The following is an 18058-nucleotide window of genomic DNA, read 5'->3' on the forward strand; positions in this document are numbered from 1 at the left end:
CCCCAAACCATAGACATTTCTTACCTCTTTTCCATTAATTTATACGTTCCCTTTTACCTCATAGAGCAGTTCTTAGAAGTGCTGAGATTCTGGTAACACCAAAATGAGGGTCGATCAACCGCAGCCTTGGGGCTAGATCTGGCCTACCACCTGTTTCTGTACAGCCTGCATAAGCCAAGGCTGGTTTTACATTTTCAAAGGGTTCTATGAAACCCTTAAAAAAGATTGTGATGAGACCATATGTAGCCCACAGAGCCTAAACTAGTTACTACCAGGCCACTTATAGAAGTTGGCCAACTTCTGCTCTCTAGCCAAGTTAGGAATGAGACCCATTTGATTATAGTACTGAGTTCTTAGTGTAAAGACAACTTTAAATATCTCTGTCATTTAACTGTTAAAATAACCTACAGTGAGGTTATCTAAATCACCTAAACCTTACTTTAAATTCTTCCTGCTGCCCAGTACTCATTCACCTTGTATTTATTTCCTAAGCATGTCAGTGACCAGGGCAACAGTAAAAGGCAATCATATTACATTAACCTATACAATAAATAACAAATTCATACCATATATCCAAAATAAGTGATTTTATTTATTTATTTGGCCTCCCTGTGGCATATGGAACCCACAGGCCAAGGATCAGGTCACGATTCTAAGCTGCAGGTATGGCAATGCCAGATCCTTAACCCACTGCACCAGGCTGGGGATCAAACCTAAGTCCCAGTGCTCCCAAGACACCACTGATCCCATGGGGCCACAGCAGGAACTTCCAAAAGAAGTAATTTTAAAAATGAGAACTGGGGAGTAGGGTGCTCTCAAAATCTGCATGTGGGATTCAGATTTGGCTTTATTATTATCCCTAACTTTTATTACTAATCACTTAACCTTTTAGGTATTCAGGTTCATATGGACAATAAGGTATTCAATTAGATAATCTCTAAGGTTCTTTTTCCCCCTAAAATACTGTTTTTTTGGTCTCTTTTTTTTTTGTCTTTTTAGGGCTGCATCCACAGTTCCTCTGCAATACTGTTTTTTAATTCTGGCAAAATAAATATTAACATAGTGGACAAGGAAAACATTAAAAAAACCTGCCCCTTTGAAATGGCCATAAGCACATTTGAAGGGGCAAACTGTGAAAATTTAACCTAGTTAATAGGTACTGACAGAAAAAGATGTCCATGAAAATCTTATGCAATATTCATGATATGATGCCATTTAAATAAAACTATACCTATATATATACAAAGAAGTGAATAAGAGTTACCCCTACAGGGAATTAATACGATGAAGGGATCTCACACTTTATCCACTTTTGTACTGTTGGACTATTAGTGAACACACAAAATTAATTTTTCTATTGAAATTTTTACACAAGTATCCCTTAAAAGTTTCTGCTGAAAATACAAACTCTGCAGAAAGACCTAATTTTCTCAGTCTACGATTTTGGTAAAGTTAAGTTTCCATCTTACCAAGCTATAAGTATCTTTGATGTTGAGTAAACAAGTAACTGAACTATCTTTTACATGTGATAGAATTAGTCATATTTTTTTTTAATTTTTTCTCTTTTTGTCTTTGTTGTTGTTGTTGTTGTTGTTGTTGTTGCTATTTCTTGGGCCGCTCCCACGGCATATGGAGGTTCCCAGGCTAGGGGTTGAATCGGAGCTATAGCCACCGGCCTACGCCAGAGCCACAGCAACTCGGGATCCGAGCCGCGTCTGCAACCTACACCACAGCTCACGGCAACGCCGGATCCTTAACCCACTGAGCAAGGGCAGGGACCGAACCCGCAACCTCATGGTTCCTAGTTGGATTCGTTAACCACTGCGCCACGACGGGAACTCCCGAATTAGTCATATTTAAAGCAATTTGATCATAAGATAAAAACTTTCAGCCCAAATTCTCTAAGCTCTCTTCTTTTCCTAGAAGTTTTATAGTGCCACTTTTGGCTATAGATTAAATGTTCACTGTATTAAATATTAAAAAACTCACCCCTTCAAAGAGGCCATAATCACCCTCCATAATATTAAATTTCTCCCCCAGGAGTACAAGAGAGACATATTTCAGAATGTGAAAGTGTCTACTGTATAATTTATAATTACTCCTCTGCAAATTAAAAAGAGTGAAACTCCAAAAGAAGTTCAATATCTGCATCACCAGAGAAAAAGGTACCAAACTTCTGAGAAGAATGAGACTAGAAAGAACATAAAAGTAAGTAAAAATGAAGAGGCTTAAAAAGAAGAAATTTAAAATCTCCTATCAAATAATTTTTTATGATAAACTGAAGGACAGTGAGAAAAGGTTTAACAGATAAGCATGTTCTCAATAATTCAAATCAATACTTAAGGAATAAAACTTTTTTTCTGCAGGTAAGTAAAGGAAAAAAAATTTTAAATAAAAGTCATGATGTGTGGAGTTCCCGTCGTAGCACAGCGGAAACCAATCAATTAGGAACCATGAGGTTGTGGGTTTGATACCTGGCCTTGCTCAGTGGGTTAAGGATCTGGCGTCACCGTGAGCTGTGGTGTAGGTTGCAGACGTGGCTTGGATCCTGTGTTGCTGTGGCTGTGGCGTAGACCGGCAGCTGTAGCTCCGATACAACCCCCGGCCTGGGAAATCTCCATATGCCACGGGCATGGCCCTAAAAAGCAAAAAATAAAATAAAAAGTCATGATGTGGTCTTGTACCTTCTCCTTGCTCTTACCTAAAACATAGTTAAGTAAACAATGAAATGCTCAAAGGCAGGCAGTAGAAAAGGGAAAAAAAGGTCTGGATATGCAAAGTACATAATGAGTTTCTGACTTTGAAAGAAGCTATAAATAATCTAAAATGGAAAATAAAAGCACTGGGTAGATAAAAGATCCCACTCTTACCCTGACAATGACTGAAATATAACAAAGAAATCAGAGAAAATGTGCCAAGTACTTAACCTTAAAGACAAAAGATTTCACACTCTAGAAGCTAAAAATGTGGCTAAAAAGAGAACCAAGTCATCATAATTTCCAAATTCAGCCTAAAACAATTCTTATTTCAAATAACCTTTTGGAAGTAATGGCATATTAACGACCTTCTTTTTTACAGATTACCTGGTAAGTACTATCCCCAGATACAGACAATGCTTTACACAATTAGTGCTATTTTCCGACCCAGCTCCCTTAACTTTCCTCAAAAGACAAGAAAATAACTATGCAACAAATACCAGCAAGACTCTGCACTTGTGATGGTGTTCATTTTTAGTATGAATATTTTAAACAGCACTCACCTGCTCCAAATAGTTCTTTGTGGACCTCTAATACCACAGCAACACCAATATTATCTTTTGTCATCACTCTGTTCAGCATAGCTTCGGATCCATCTGAATTAGCCATTGCCACCTGGTTAAATTCCACTGTATGCTTCTGTACCAATGTAAATCTAAAAGTAACAGTGCATTAGTGTTACAATATTAGGCACTTGAACTATCGTGCTAAAAGACATCGAATGAAGGCAGCACAGAATAGACACTGCTCATTGTCCCCCTGGCCATTTTAGAGTTGCAAGGGGCCATGTGATACAGCTCTGGCCAATGAGAGGGGAAAAGTCTGCTTACGGTAAAAACTTCCCTTGAAGTGCCACCTAGCAAATATGTGGGGTATGTGTGTGCATACATGCACATATGCGTGCATGTATTCCTTTGCCCTTTTACACTGCTGCCCATGTGGTGAGAAATAGGAAAGCAAAGGTCAGCCCACTATGAATGGGGGAGTAGCTGAACCAGTCCTGGACTGCTATTTTTGGACTGCTTGGGTGAGAAAATTATTCTATTTCTTTAAGCTATGTTGGGATTTTCTTGTATTCAAAGATGAATAGGAGTTCCCATCATGGCTCAATGGAAACAAATTTGACTAGCATCCATGAGGACGCAGGTTCAATCCCTGGCCTTGCTCAGTGGGTTAAGGATCTGGCGTTGCCTTGAGCTGTGGTGTAGGTCACAGACATGGCTCAGATCTGGTGTTGCTGTAGCTGTGGTGTAGGCCGGCAGCTGTAGCTCCGATTCAACCCCTAACCTGGGAAATTCCATATGCCACAGGTGCGGCCCTAAAAAGACAAAAAAACAAAAAAAACACAAAGGTGAACACAACCTTAACTGATTTCACAAGTTAATAAGAAAGAAGAGTATAAAATTCACCAACACTGTTTGCAGTTTTATTCTCACCACATCAAGAAATGTGTCAAGAAGTTCCTGTCAGGGCGCAGTGGAAACAAATCCGACTAGGAACCATAAGGTTGTGGGTTCAATTCCTGGCCTCGCTCGGTGGGTTAAGGATCCTGCACTGCTGTGGCTGTGGCATAGGCCGGCAGCTGTAGCTCCAACTGAACCCCTAGCCTGGGAACCTCCATATGCTGTGGGTGCAGCCCTAACAAGCCAAAAGAAAGAAAGAAAGAAAGAAAAGAAAGAAAAGAAAGAAAATTTGTCAAGAAAATGCAAGGACCCAGCCTTATCTCAACTAAGGAGAAGCCAATTTTTCCATCTGGCTTTTACTACAAAGCTGGAATTGGGTGTACGTTAAGTGAACAGAAGAAAAATATTCTATACAATGAGGAGTGGCTCCCCGTGTGATTATAGCTTCTGTATTTGCACTAATAATATTTCTTTTCCTTAGTGCCAAATTATGTATCATTGAGTTGCATGATTTAACAGAATTGAGTCTAGCTCTGACATAATAGCAGTATGACTGGCCAAGCCATCTAACCTCTGTCAGCCTAGTTTTATTACATTTGTAAAGTATTTACAAATGACCAAAACCTACAAAACATATTGTCTACTTTTTTTAATAGGTTTTAAGTAGAGAGAAGACATCTTCGATTTATAAAAGGCCCCTGTCCCATCTTCCTCCTGGCTTTGAAATAGAAGCCCACACATATCCCCTTGAAAATACTGACTAAAAAACCTTACTGTGCTGCAGGATACTGTGCTAGATGAAAAAATATTCCTCTCCCTGCTCCAATTCTGAATGTGTCAGATGTGCTGAGAAGAATAAAATGTCAGGTCATGTGTCTATTCCTAACCCAGAGTGATTAAAGGGACTGTAGTTCCCACCCTCTACTTTAAAGAGGTGACATTTGAACTGAAATATGAAGGATGAGGAACCACCAAGGTGAATGATGGGATTGAGAGCATTCCAGATGGAGGAAGAAGGGAAGGTCCTGGACCAAAAAAGAGCTTTATATGTTTATGGGTTAGAAAAGAATGGAGATTAAGAGGAAGAGAAAAACTGAAGTAGTTTCTAAGCAAGGATATTATTTGATTTTTATTTTTCAAGATCACTGCAGCAACACTGTATAGAATGAATTATAGGAACCAAAACTGGGAAATTGTGAGACCACCTAGAAAGTTTCTGAAGTTGTTTAGATGACAGATGATGGTGGTCTAGGCAAAGACAAGAGAAATAAAGAGAAGTAGGCAGATTCAGTGTTCTGCAGACAGAATTGATCGTCCTCCACATCAGACTTTTAAAAATGTCTTTAAGCAATGGAGTATCTTTTTCAAACAATTTCTGGTAAGATTCTCACATATAAAACAGATAAATGCAGTATTATGTTTGAATAAATCAGTCACTGAAAATGATGAATTTGTTCTGATGATTATAAAAATCTGAAATCAGAGGATAATAATTAGTCTCATATCAGTCTCAGTATCCAATTTATTTCTCTATTTTGTTTTGATTACACAGTATTAATAAAAATCCTGATTCACATAGACATATAGATACTAGCGGTAATAACTGGCTTTGAACTTAGAAAAAGGAAGCAAGCAGGCAAAAACTCAATTCAGAGTTCTACAACAAGTCTACTAAGCACATCAGGAAAACATTACTGATTTTCAAAGTGTTAAAATTTAGTATTTGAAACACCAGAATGAACATATTATCCTAAAATGACAGTTTAATTAATTGTATTTAATTTTTGAAATATCTTGAAAAATATTTACGGAACTCTTAAAGCTATTTATAGGAACCTAGGGTTCTGTAAGAAAGTTTAAAAATCCTGTTTAATAGTTATACTTTTAATGTTGGAATATATTCCTTCTTCCAAAGTCAGACTATTATTTGGTGGGGGGGGGGGACAGAGTATCTAATTGTATCTTTCTTCCATCAAACCTTGATCTAGTTCATTTCTTTAAAGGAATACAGAATAAATCTAATTTATTTTCCATTTGACGCTACTTTAAGTATCATCCCCAGGTCTTCTCCAGAAAATAAGTCATTAATTCTTTACATGATGTATGATGTAAGAGCTGTTCATTTGAAAAACTCAAGTTTACCCAAAGGTATAGTACCTAGAATTGAGCATAAGTAAACTACTGCCCTCATTTTGGACTGTATTTTTGTTAATGGACTTAAATCGCACATTGGAAACAGCCACATTAATTATAAACCAAATACATACTAATATATATCTAAAACTTTTTGATCTTTTTAGCTCTGAAACCAGGTCTCTTCATCTCTGCATTTATAGATGCTTTATTTTTAATAAACGAGTGAAAAAAAAGATTCTATTAAGTTATGTGTTTATTACAGAGATTTGAGAATAAGGACAAAATATAAAGGAAATTTAAAGTTACCCCCATCAACATGTCAACATATTTCCCCAGACCTTCGCCATGCATGTGTACACAAATAATATTTTTTATACAATTAGAAAAATCATGTAAATCTTCGTTATAGCCTACTAATGAATACTCTACCAGGGACATTTCCCTGTAAAATTAAATATTTTTCAAAAATCAATTTTTATGATTGCGTTATGGTCTATCCACTATATAGATTCACCATAACTGAACTATTCTGTGTTGGATATTTAAGCTACTTCTGTTATGAGCTTTTATACCTAATGCCATTATGAACACTGTTGCATGTAAATATTTTCTGTGCTCTCAAATGATTTTTTCTCTCCTTTCTTTTCCTTTATTAATCAAAAAGTAGCAGACTTTATGTCTGTTGAGCATTGTTTCATGAGCTTCTGCTCATTAGTTCACCATTCGGAAAGTAAGAGCACTTTGAAACTTCATTCTGTTTTTCCAAAAGATTACATACGCCTGCCAGTTTTTTGGTTTTTACAGATCTTATATGTATGCAAGTCTTCTCTTAATCAAGATTCTCAATGAGACAGAACAAATAATTTAAAAAATAAGCTGTGCGTTACTGAGGATTTACTTTGCATTGAGACCTACAATAGATACTTCTTATTAGTCTAAAATTTGTTAAAACTTTGCGAAGAGGTGGACATGAAGAAATGCTGTCCAGATTCCTCAACAGTCCTTCAGGAATTGTTCCAGTTGCACAGAGCTGCCTCACCCAAGGTCAAGTACTTCTGGGAGTAGCACATATCCAATAACAGATCAAGCAACAGAGAGAGGTCTTATTCCTCCTGGGTTAACTCTCACAGGCCATTTCAGCTCCAAAGATATGTGAGGCTGGGGGTGGTCAGCTAAGGCTGTGAGTCTGCAACGCAGTTCTACTCTCTCAGTGCTCTAAAAGTATGCACAGTTCTCTTTTTCTCCCTCTCTTTCCACAGATATTGATCCCTAATGAAATCCTGAACACTGAACTAACTTGGGAGTCTTCTTTCTGGAGAACTCAAACTGCAACAGGCAGTGTTACTATTACCATTACAAAGAGAAGGAAAACTAAGGTTTGAAAAGTCTTTCTTTTTGAAAAATGTGATGGTCTATTCATCTCCAGTACACTAAAATTTCTCCTATACTCCAATATTCATGATCGATGACCCATGCCATTTCTCTAATCACATTCCAGCAAGATCTTTTAACAACATGAGATGTAATTATCTGAATTTGGGACCCTAACTAGTTAAGGCAGTTTAGTGACTCTCTTGGCTCTTCTTGTCTTCTTGGTTTGCCAGTCTCCTCCTCACCTGGTCTTTTACTTAGTCTTTCCACTCTGAAAATAATTCTCCTCAAAAGAGACCAGAAAAGCAAAATAGAAGTTGTATAGCTCTCTTTCTTTCCTGATCATCAATTAGTGATTCCACAATCCACATAAGTATATTCCCTTTATGGTGCATGTTATTTTGTTATTTAAAATACCATCCTTGTTAACTTAGCACTTTCACCTAAATTTTCCTTTTTCCTAATTTTCCTGACAAAGACCACAGGTTCACAAAATCTCTCTCTCTTATTAAATATATGCTGAGTTACTGATGTTTTTATTGAAAAAAAAATGTTTTTTTAAATGACTCCTGAACAATTACCTAGCTCATTAGATGCCTCCAACTATCCCTACAACATTCTTCCTCACTGGTATAATTTACGACTGTATTGCCCTACTTTTGACTTTTTAAAATTTCCCAATCTTCTTAAGGTATCCACATTTTAATGTCTTTGGTTTCAAAAAGTTGAGAAAAATAAAATCCATTTTCCTTAACAAAGCACATGTCATTATAACTAGCACACCCTTCCATGGCACTTAGAAATACTAAACGGTCAGAGTCACACTCTCTATTTTATTATTTCAGCTTTACCAATAGTTGCAGAAACAAAGAGACAGCTGAGAACTAAGGAATCAAAGAAAAAATTCCTCCTTTGCAGTGAGAATTAAGTAAGAACAAGATATGCTTCTTGAACCTTAAGAATTTTTCAGGGACTCTGCTTTTATTTTTATTTTTTTGTTTATTTATTTATTTTGCTTTTTAGGGCCTCACCTGCGGCATATGGAGGTTCCCAGGCTAGGGGTCTAATCAGAGCTACAGCTGCTGGCCTACACCACAGTCACAGCAACACAGGATCCGAGCCACGTCTGTGACCTACACCACAGCTCACAGCAACGCCGGATCCTTAACCCACTGATCGAGGCCAGGGATCGAACCCGCAACCTCATGGTTCCTAGTCAGATTCGTTTCTGCTGCGCCATGACAGGAACTCAGGGACTCTTCTTGTAGAAAATGAGATTTCTAGCACTAGTAAGTATGGAGAGCTGTAATCTCCCACAATTTATCTTGTTTCAGTGTTTATTTTATACTATGTTTGTAATTACAATACATTTACGATGCATTAAGAAATAATTGTCCATATTCTGTCCATACTAAAGTACTGTCCATACTAAAGTAACAATGCTACTTTTTTCTTTCTCCCACATACAGACAACCTCCACTCTGCTTCTACTTTGTCACACCGATTCCCATATAAGTGATATTCTGATACAGTGTCTTTCTCCACTCTTTCTAGCAGATGTTTCTTTTGAATAAGACATACTAGTTTACAGTTACTTTTTACTCATTAATCTAAGCCATTAAGCCTTGGTAATAGGTAAAATCTTAAATATGCCTCTCTATTTCAATTCATTTTATTATCTCTACAGCTTCTACACAGATACTAAAAATATTATTCCTGATGCTATTTTTCTTTTCTTTTAGTCTATGAATTCTTTAGTATATTCATTTTTTAAAAATTTTTTTATTTCAGAGGAGGTCAAATAGGTATGAGAGATCATAATAAAGCTTGATATGATTGAAAAACAAACAAAAAGACCTCACCCTTCTTACATGATTTGGAAAGATTATGAGGTTGAATGTTTCACAGGGAAAGAACACATCCAAAACATCCCTTCAAATATACAACAAGGAAATAACTCAATTTCTTACTAACTTATAATTCAGAAGTAATTTTATGGTCCATAATGTGACTGAATTAACACTAGAGAGAGGGCAGTGAATGAAAACTATGAGCAAGCAAAGCAATCTATAGGACTTAGGTAACATTCCCTCCCATAATTCATTTGCAAGCCAGAAGGAACAATGTAGGACATAAGTCAAGAAGAGAATAACCACACAAAAGTTCAGTATAGCTCTTTCTGATCACATTAAACTCACCCTCAAACCTAAAACAAACAGGAGTTTTTTACTGTATATTCAGTATAAGATGCTATAAAATGTGTTCTTGGATCCTTTTAGGTAATCATGGGCGTGCCAGAAAATAACATACCAGAAAAGGTGAACTTGGCGAGTGAGATAAAGAGAGAAGAAAGTGGATATTCACCATCCTGCATATATTTGTACCACTGAAAGTACTTTTACATTCCTGAACATTTTATAGCCCCATAAGAAACCTCTGAAGGGAGGCAGAACAGTTATGATTATCTGTATTGGAAAGGTAAGGAAACTGGCATAAAGCAATTATTTTATGTTCCAGATTAAATTAATGGGAAAGTCAACATTAGAAACCAGAAACCAGGAGTTCCCATCTTGGCGCAGCGGAAACAAATTCAACTAGGAACCATGAGGTTGAGAGTTCAATCCCTGGCCTCACTCAGTGGGTTAAGGGATCTGGTGTTGCCATGACCTGTGGCTTAGGTTGCAGATGTGGCTCATATCTGATGTTGCTGAGGCTGTGGAGTAGGCCGGCAACTGTAGCTCTGACTGGACCTCTAGCTTTGGAACCTCCATATGCTATGGGTGTGGCCCTAAAAAGAAAAAAAAAAAAAGGAAAAACCCAGAAATCACAATCTCAGATTTTAAATTCAATCACCACCTATGACAGACAAAATTATTAAGTGTGAAACTAGTAAGACAGGTCATTCTGGGATGATACTACACCTCCGGACACTCGCTTCACAACCGCAAAACTACGTGTCATAACATAGAAAGAAAAACAAGGACATGGCCTTAGCTGGTACCCCTGAGACAGAAAGAGAGGCAATACGGGAAAGACTAAGCACCCTGACAACCTAGTTCCCAATCCTATGGAAGAGTGCCTCTCCACAGTGTAATGGTCACACTGTTCTCAAACTGCTCTTTTCATCTTTCCTTTTCTCACTATTTGAAACAAAGTGTGATCAGATCAGAATTACTAACCTAAGGAATAATAAGTCTAGTATCTAGGTCTTGTTTCATCTCCATTTGTCAACATTTTGGATTTCTTTAATTCTGGCTCCAAGACTCCACTTCTACTAATTAAGCCTACAGGACACAACATGGCAAAGAGACATTTAATTTTCTGACTCTTAAAAACGCCTATAATAGTCTCTTCATACACACACACACATGTATATGTGCATATGTGTGTTTTATAAAATACTTTGGTCTGAAAAAAATACTTATGAAGGTAAAGAACAAATAAAAATTTGATTTCTGGCATCTTATCAATCAAAACTTTTTTCCAGTATCTTCATATGCATCTAACTACCCAAAAAATGATGTTCATAAATTATGACCAAAAGGTGCTGCCAAATCTTGACATTCCTTCTGAATACCCAAAGATTAAACTAGAATAAATATGATGTAAATATTTTACCATATCTAATTTCCTGAATATTGATCTGTGTCCTAGCAATTACTAAGCAATAGACTATTTTTCCATCATAATGGATAAATTATTATAAAATTTTGCTAAAAATATTATTAGAGTTTCCACGTATTATTACCTATTCTGTACCACTGTTTTCCATGAAGGGGGAAAGGTGTCATCAATGAAGATTAGAAATTATCTAAGACCTTGAGAATGAGTTATAGAGAGCTGAAATACTCTTCAACAGCTACTTCTGACTATTAGTTTTGGAAATCACAGAAATTATCTCACAAGGTAATATACAAATATATACAACAAATGACAAAATAAGCCCAGAAAGACTATGTAACTCATTCAAGATTACACAGCTAAATAAGCAGGAGAACCACCTGGCTTCAAAAGTCTTTTCTTTGCACTGCTCCAATCTGAGGGAGTAGAAGAAATGCAGAGTAGTTCATTTTGTGCTAAGTTCCAATAGTTTGGCATTGGATAGATAGATAACATGGCATCAGCAAGTTATTTGGCCCGGTTCAGAAGAGGTAGAATGTAACAACGTATCACAAAGTCTTCATCTGTTGCTGGATCCTTGTTACTATTGAGGCAGAATGTTGAAGAAGGAAAAAAATGCATAGGATGCATCTCAATATTTCCTATGTGTTTATCTCTAAAATAATTCATAGAATTTTTAATACTTCAAGATCAGTTTTCAAATACTCAGTTGTTTAAAGTTTCCTAGATAATAGTTATAATTGTCAATTCAAGATCTTAGTTACCTGTAGAAAATTATGAAGGAAATTACAAAGTCATTTTAGATTTTCTCTCAAAACTGCGAAGGGAATGATAAAAAATTTTATATATTATCTTTCTTCAGAAAGAAACAATAGCAAATAGAAAAAATTGGTATATTTTAAGTCAGAGTGCTTTCAGTAATTTAAAAAAAAAAAAAAATTTAATGGCTGCACCTGTGGCACGTGGAAGTTCCCAAGCCGGGGACTGAATCTGAGCCATAGCTGTGACCTACACGGCAGCAGTGGCAACACCAGATTGTTTAATCCATGGCACTGGAAGTAATTTTTTTTTTTAATTATGGTGTTTCAAGGAAATTTGCGTATGAATAAAAGTAACAGAAAATTCAAAGCAATTTTTCAAAAGGAAGTAATCTTATAAGAAGTATGTATAAGTGATAACAGAAACTTAAACAAGAAATCTAAAGATTCAATTTAACAGTGGTTAAAAGCACCGACTATGAAGCCAGATACTTTCCATCTTGGGTTTCTCATCTCTAAAAAGGAGGAAATAGCTCTATTCCTACCTCTGAGGGTTGCTTTAAAAATTAAATAAAATAATCTGTTTAAATAGAAGAAAAGGGCTGACATGTAAACACTATGAAAATAATAGCTACTGCTATTCTAAATTCTGTAAAAAAATAACCAACTCACTAGAAAAATTTAGCATATCCTGACCTCAAATACTATAGAGCTGTGCATTAATTATTAAACAACTGAGAACATCTCTATTAAAAATTCACAGAAAAGAAATGAAAGTAGGTACAAATAAATTAGAAGTGGTCCAAATATCTTTCAAATCACTTAATTTGTTTACCTGAAATAACAGGCCATGCTAGTAATAGGCTATATCAATAAAAACATTGAAATGCTTTATTACAACAGGCGCTATCAGGCTGGAAAACAGTCACAAGTGTTTATGCCTCTTCTATTAGTAGATAATTCCCCACCTAATGAAAGCAACCGAAGTTATTAACTATGGGATACAATCTCTATCAGATCCTACAATTCAGTCCTCTATTAGAGGTTTTTTCAAGTTTTCCACTGTAAAATTAGCAGCCTTTATAAGGCAAAAATATGTTTCTCTCTTTTCCTCAAGATAACCAAAAGAATCTACCTCTAACCATCCAGCCATTCGGCTAGTATTCGAGAGACAGCCTTCTAATAAGCCTGTTATTATGGCTCTGAACTTTCCAATAGAAAATGTAGTTCCTAAATCTATACATACAACATCATAAATCCAGTAAGAGAGAAATATTGCAAAGGACTACAGAAACAGAGAAATATATGACAATAACATTTCTGGGACTCCTCATAGTTTATAAGTACCTATTCATTCATTCATTATCTCATTTAATTCCTGTAACTACCTCTGAACAGATACTCTTTTTCATCTTAAACTCAAGAATATTAAAGTACAGAGGTCTCTACAGGATTGTTCATGTTTTAATAAACAGAGTCATAACAATCTTATCTTTGACTATACTTCATCATCAACTATATTTACAGCTCTGAAAAAACACAGGCCATGTTTTCTGTTTTCCATTTCAGGCCATGACTGCTGTCCAGTCTCACGTCTCAATCAGTCCTTTAACTTCCCATCTCCGTAAGCTCTGTGCCTCTCTCTGTCCTCCCTTATCGACATCTCTAGCTCACAAAGAGCTCTAAGTGGTATCAGAAACTGTATCTTTGTGTCTACTGTGACTAGCACAGCACTCGTCATAGTCATTGCTCCATGAACATGTAGTGAATAAATGACTAAGTAAATGTATGGATGGTTAACTTAAAAAGATGAGAAGTTGATAAAATGAATGATTCTGAAAAAGGCCAACTATTAAAAAAAAGACAAAAAAACCACAGAAATTCAGATCACTTATTTCTAATCTTAAAGGGTAATACTTTTTTTACACCAAAATTAAGTTTACTTCATGAAAATATATTTGGAAATATGATTACAACATCATATTCAAGTATATACCCCTTCATGTTTTAGCGTAATTTGGCAAAAAAAAAAAAAAAAAAGCATAAAGAATAAAAATACAATAAACATCCTTATTTCCAAAACACAGCCTAAGAAATAAAACACTACCAACAGTCTTAACTTTTTTTTTTTTTTTGCTTTTTAGGGTTGCACCCACAGCATGTGGAAGTTCCCAGGCTAGGGATTAAATCGGAGCTCTAGCCTCTGGCCTACACCACAGCCACAGCCACTTGGGATCTGAGCCACGTCTGTGACCTACACCACAGCTCATGGCAGTGCCAGATCCTTAACCTACCAAGCGAGGTCAGGGATGGAACCCGCATTCTTATAAATACTAGTTGGGTTCATTTCCACTGAGTCACACTGGGAACTCCAACAGTCTTAACTTTTATATGACCTGCTTTCCAGCTTTTTGTCTATTTTAGGGTCAAACCAAAGTCAATTTTAACTGTGTGGTAATCAAAGAAACAAGTATACTATTACGCTTTGTTTCCTTAACTCACTTTTCTGTTTTGAAGAATATTGCACAACCGTCCACATGCTTTCTCTCCTGCTCAGACATGATTTTGGCACGTGACTTTGGAGAAAAAAATCCATCATATCCACGCTCCTTCAATGCTGGCAGAAAGAGAGTGAAGTATTGCTCTGTTTCCACTTCCTGAGACGAAAGAAACATTATCAACACGACAGAGGAAAACTAAGATAGAAAAACGTACATCATTATTAGTAAGGTGTTACTAAGTTAAAATAGTTCACTTAACAATTAATATCTACCTTACCTTATTGCCAGCAGCCACCATTTGACAACGGCAGCTTTTTAATTTCTAAAAGAACCGGAAAGTGACATGATTTTCTCATGCTCACACAGCTGGTTTAGTCCCAAGTTTCTTGACTCCCAATTTAGAGTTTATTCCACTATACTTCACTTCCCCAACTGGTAACTGAATGAAGAAAGTTGGTCATATTGCATATTAAGTGGTAGGGAATACCAAATTTTATACATAAAGAGGTAATTTTTATATTTATTCTTTCTAAACTGTGATGGAAAGGAATGATAGTCAAAGAGTGAGAAGCTTAAGATCTACCAACAAAAAATTCTACTTAGTCAAAGAGTGAGAAGCTTAAGATCTACCAACAAAAAATTCTACTTATTAGCAATTTTTAGGTCCCTGAACACCCCCCATCCAATGGTCTGTGTTAATTATTAAGTGAGACTATTTTATTCTTTGACCCCCCTAACACATTATTTTAAAAAATCTTCCCATATGAAATAATCAAGTGTGAAGATAATGATTTACGTATGCTAATGCTGATAACCCATAGTTTTATAATAGTAAAAACTTATAAACAGCACGAATATCCAAATGCAGGGAAAATGCTAAATCAATCAATATACAGTCATATAATTGGCTTCGAAGAATTTTAGTAATATGGAAAGTGCATAAAGAACAATAAACAAGAAACAAAATATGTCAATAGTGTGCTGTTTTGAAAACTTATCTGTAAATAGGCAAGTGAATTTAAAAAAAAAAGAAGAAATACTTCAGAAGTTTTAATCCGGCAACCATCTTTGGGATATGGGCTTAAGTATTCTCTTCAATTATTCTTTATATTTTTTCAAAATTTCCAAATTCTCTAGAATGACTACTTTATAACACATTATTATTTCTACAATAAAATATCTTTTAAAATTAAAATATACTTCACACTATACTTGGAAGAGTGTGAGGCTGTTATTACTACAAATAGTGAGTCAAAAGGAGGATAATTAGGGCGTTCCTGCTGTGGCACAATGATTTAAGAATCTGATCAACTGCAGTGGCTTGGGTCACTGCAGAGGCATGGGTTTGAGTCCTGGTCTAGCACAGTGGGTTAAAAGGATTTGGCATTGGAGTTTCCATCATGGCTCAGTGGTAACGAACCCAACTAGGATCATGACGATGCAGGTTTGATCGCTGGCCTCACTCAGTGGGTTAAGGATACGGCATTGCCATAAGCTGTTGTAGGTTGCAGACATGGTTCAGATCCTACGTTGCTGTGGCTGTGGCACAGGCCAACAGCTGAAGTTCCAATTAGACCCCTAGGCTGGAAACTTTCATTTGCCACAAGTACGGCCAAAAAAAACAAAAAAAAAAAAAAACAAAAGCAAGATCTGGTGTTGCCATAGTTGTGGCATAGGTCACAGCTGCAGCTCAAATTCAATCTCTGTCCCAGGAATTTCCATGTGCCACAGGTGTGGCCATTTAAACAACAACAACAACAACGAAAAAGAGGACAATTAATTATGACAAGCCTACTTGTGTACTTTTATTTGCCTCCTCCTCCCCCCAATTCTGTGTCAGTTCTCAGTGTTTAGAACACTTAATTTTTGAAGATTTCTACTTCTTGTTATTTCTAAGGGAGTCAAATGAACCATGGATAACATAAATTTAAATCATCAAGCTACTCCAATACAAAAAAATTATTATCAAAGTAATAACTTTCTTCTTAAGCTATGCTGAAAGGAACATGTGAAATTATAAACCCATAACCTTGTTGACTATTCATTAGCTGAGTGCTGAAAAAAAGCAATAAAACACATATTTCAATAGAAAAGTGCTTCATCGGTTAAATTCATTACAATAAAGTATCTAAGTTTCAGAGGTTGTTTTCATAACAAAGTAAAATGCATGATTTATAGTACAATATTTTTAAGTCTTTAAAATGTTAATCATTAAGAAACAATGGTGAGCAAGTAATTTTGTTTTACAGATTTAATTATAAGTTAAATTTATATTCCTTAAAGATGCAGTCTTCTACAATTTTCTCTTTCAGCAGTACCAGTGATTTGTTCATAAGATGAATCAACATGAACAATGCGGTGAGATTATTTTCACTCAAGAAAACATTAAATGAGTGTTAAGTGGATGGCTATATTAGCAAAACAGTTTCACTGTGGAAATATCTTAAGTGATTATTTAATTTGTCCTTTAAAAAAAAAAAACAGAGAGAGAAGAGAAAATAATTCCTTTGGGTTTTGCTTCAAACACAGATCTCTTCCAGAAGAAAGATCTTTTATTATTTTTAGGTTCACCTTTAAGTTAAAGAGAATTTAATTTCTATAGTGTTACCTGAAGACTAATGATATCTGCGTCACAGTTAACAATTTCTTCCATAATTCCCTTTTTCCTGTATTCCCAGTTTAATGCCCAGGATGGGCAGTAGCCATATAGCTGCCGGGTGGCGTATTTATCACATAACACATTGTAACACATAACCGTGAATGATGCTAAGAAGTGGGAGAAAAAAACAACAGAAAAAAGGGAGAAAATTAGGCAATATCACGTGTACACAAGCACACATGCCACACAAACATACTCCAAATATCAGTCTGTGAAATACCATGGGCAAGATTCTATTAAGCTCTGTGATAAAAGTTCTTTAACCAGAGTTAAGACTAATAGTTCATATTTGAGATTTTTAGGATATTTTAATAAGTAAAAATCTGAATTTTAACTCAGATTTTTGCACATAATTTGGTGAGCAAATCTTCACTGTATGAATGGAACAAAAGTAAATTACAAAGATGTAAATTTTAGTTTCTTTCTCACTAAAAGGCTCTGATTTCATGAGCCTGTATTAACAAAATATCCATACTTAGTACTTTTTTGGGCCTCCTACTGCTCTCACTGCTCTGAGCCAGAAGAATATGGACTAAGAAAGTTTAGTCATAAGAGAATCCTTTTTACCAAATCAAATGTTCATTTCTAAAATTATATTCTCACTTAGAAATACCCTTGAACTATAAAAGTACTATGAGCAAATGAACAGGAGAACACACCTTGTATCTCTGCTACTCACAAGTGTGCTCTAAGTACCAGCAGCATCAGTTATCACCTCCAAACTTAGAAATGCAAAATTTCTGGCCTCACAAAGACTTAGTTAATTGGAACCTGCAACTCAACAAAATCCCCAGGTGATTCTTTTTTTTTTTTTTTTTGGCTTTTTAGGGCCACACTTGTGGCATACGGAAGT

General features: G+C 35.8%; 1 protein-coding gene across 7 annotated transcripts in view; it reads right to left on the reverse strand.

The window, feature by feature from the left end:
- The window catches only part of CNOT6L (CCR4-NOT transcription complex subunit 6 like), a 191185-nt gene that overhangs the window by 68695 nt on the left and 104432 nt on the right, over positions 1–18058 (reverse strand). For all 7 annotated transcript variants that reach the window (XM_047798837.1, XM_047798836.1, XM_047798834.1 and 4 more), the window contains 3 exons: positions 17155–17312; positions 14548–14702; positions 3260–3411 (listed from right to left, as the gene is read on the reverse strand). In XM_047798837.1, the coding sequence (XP_047654793.1) occupies positions 3260–3411; positions 14548–14702; positions 17155–17312 (465 nt within the window). The remainder of the gene's footprint in view (positions 1–3259; positions 3412–14547; positions 14703–17154; positions 17313–18058) is intronic.

Source organism: Phacochoerus africanus, chromosome 10 (assembly GCF_016906955.1).
Source record: "Phacochoerus africanus isolate WHEZ1 chromosome 10, ROS_Pafr_v1, whole genome shotgun sequence".
NCBI classification, from domain to species: domain Eukaryota; kingdom Metazoa; phylum Chordata; class Mammalia; order Artiodactyla; family Suidae; genus Phacochoerus; species Phacochoerus africanus.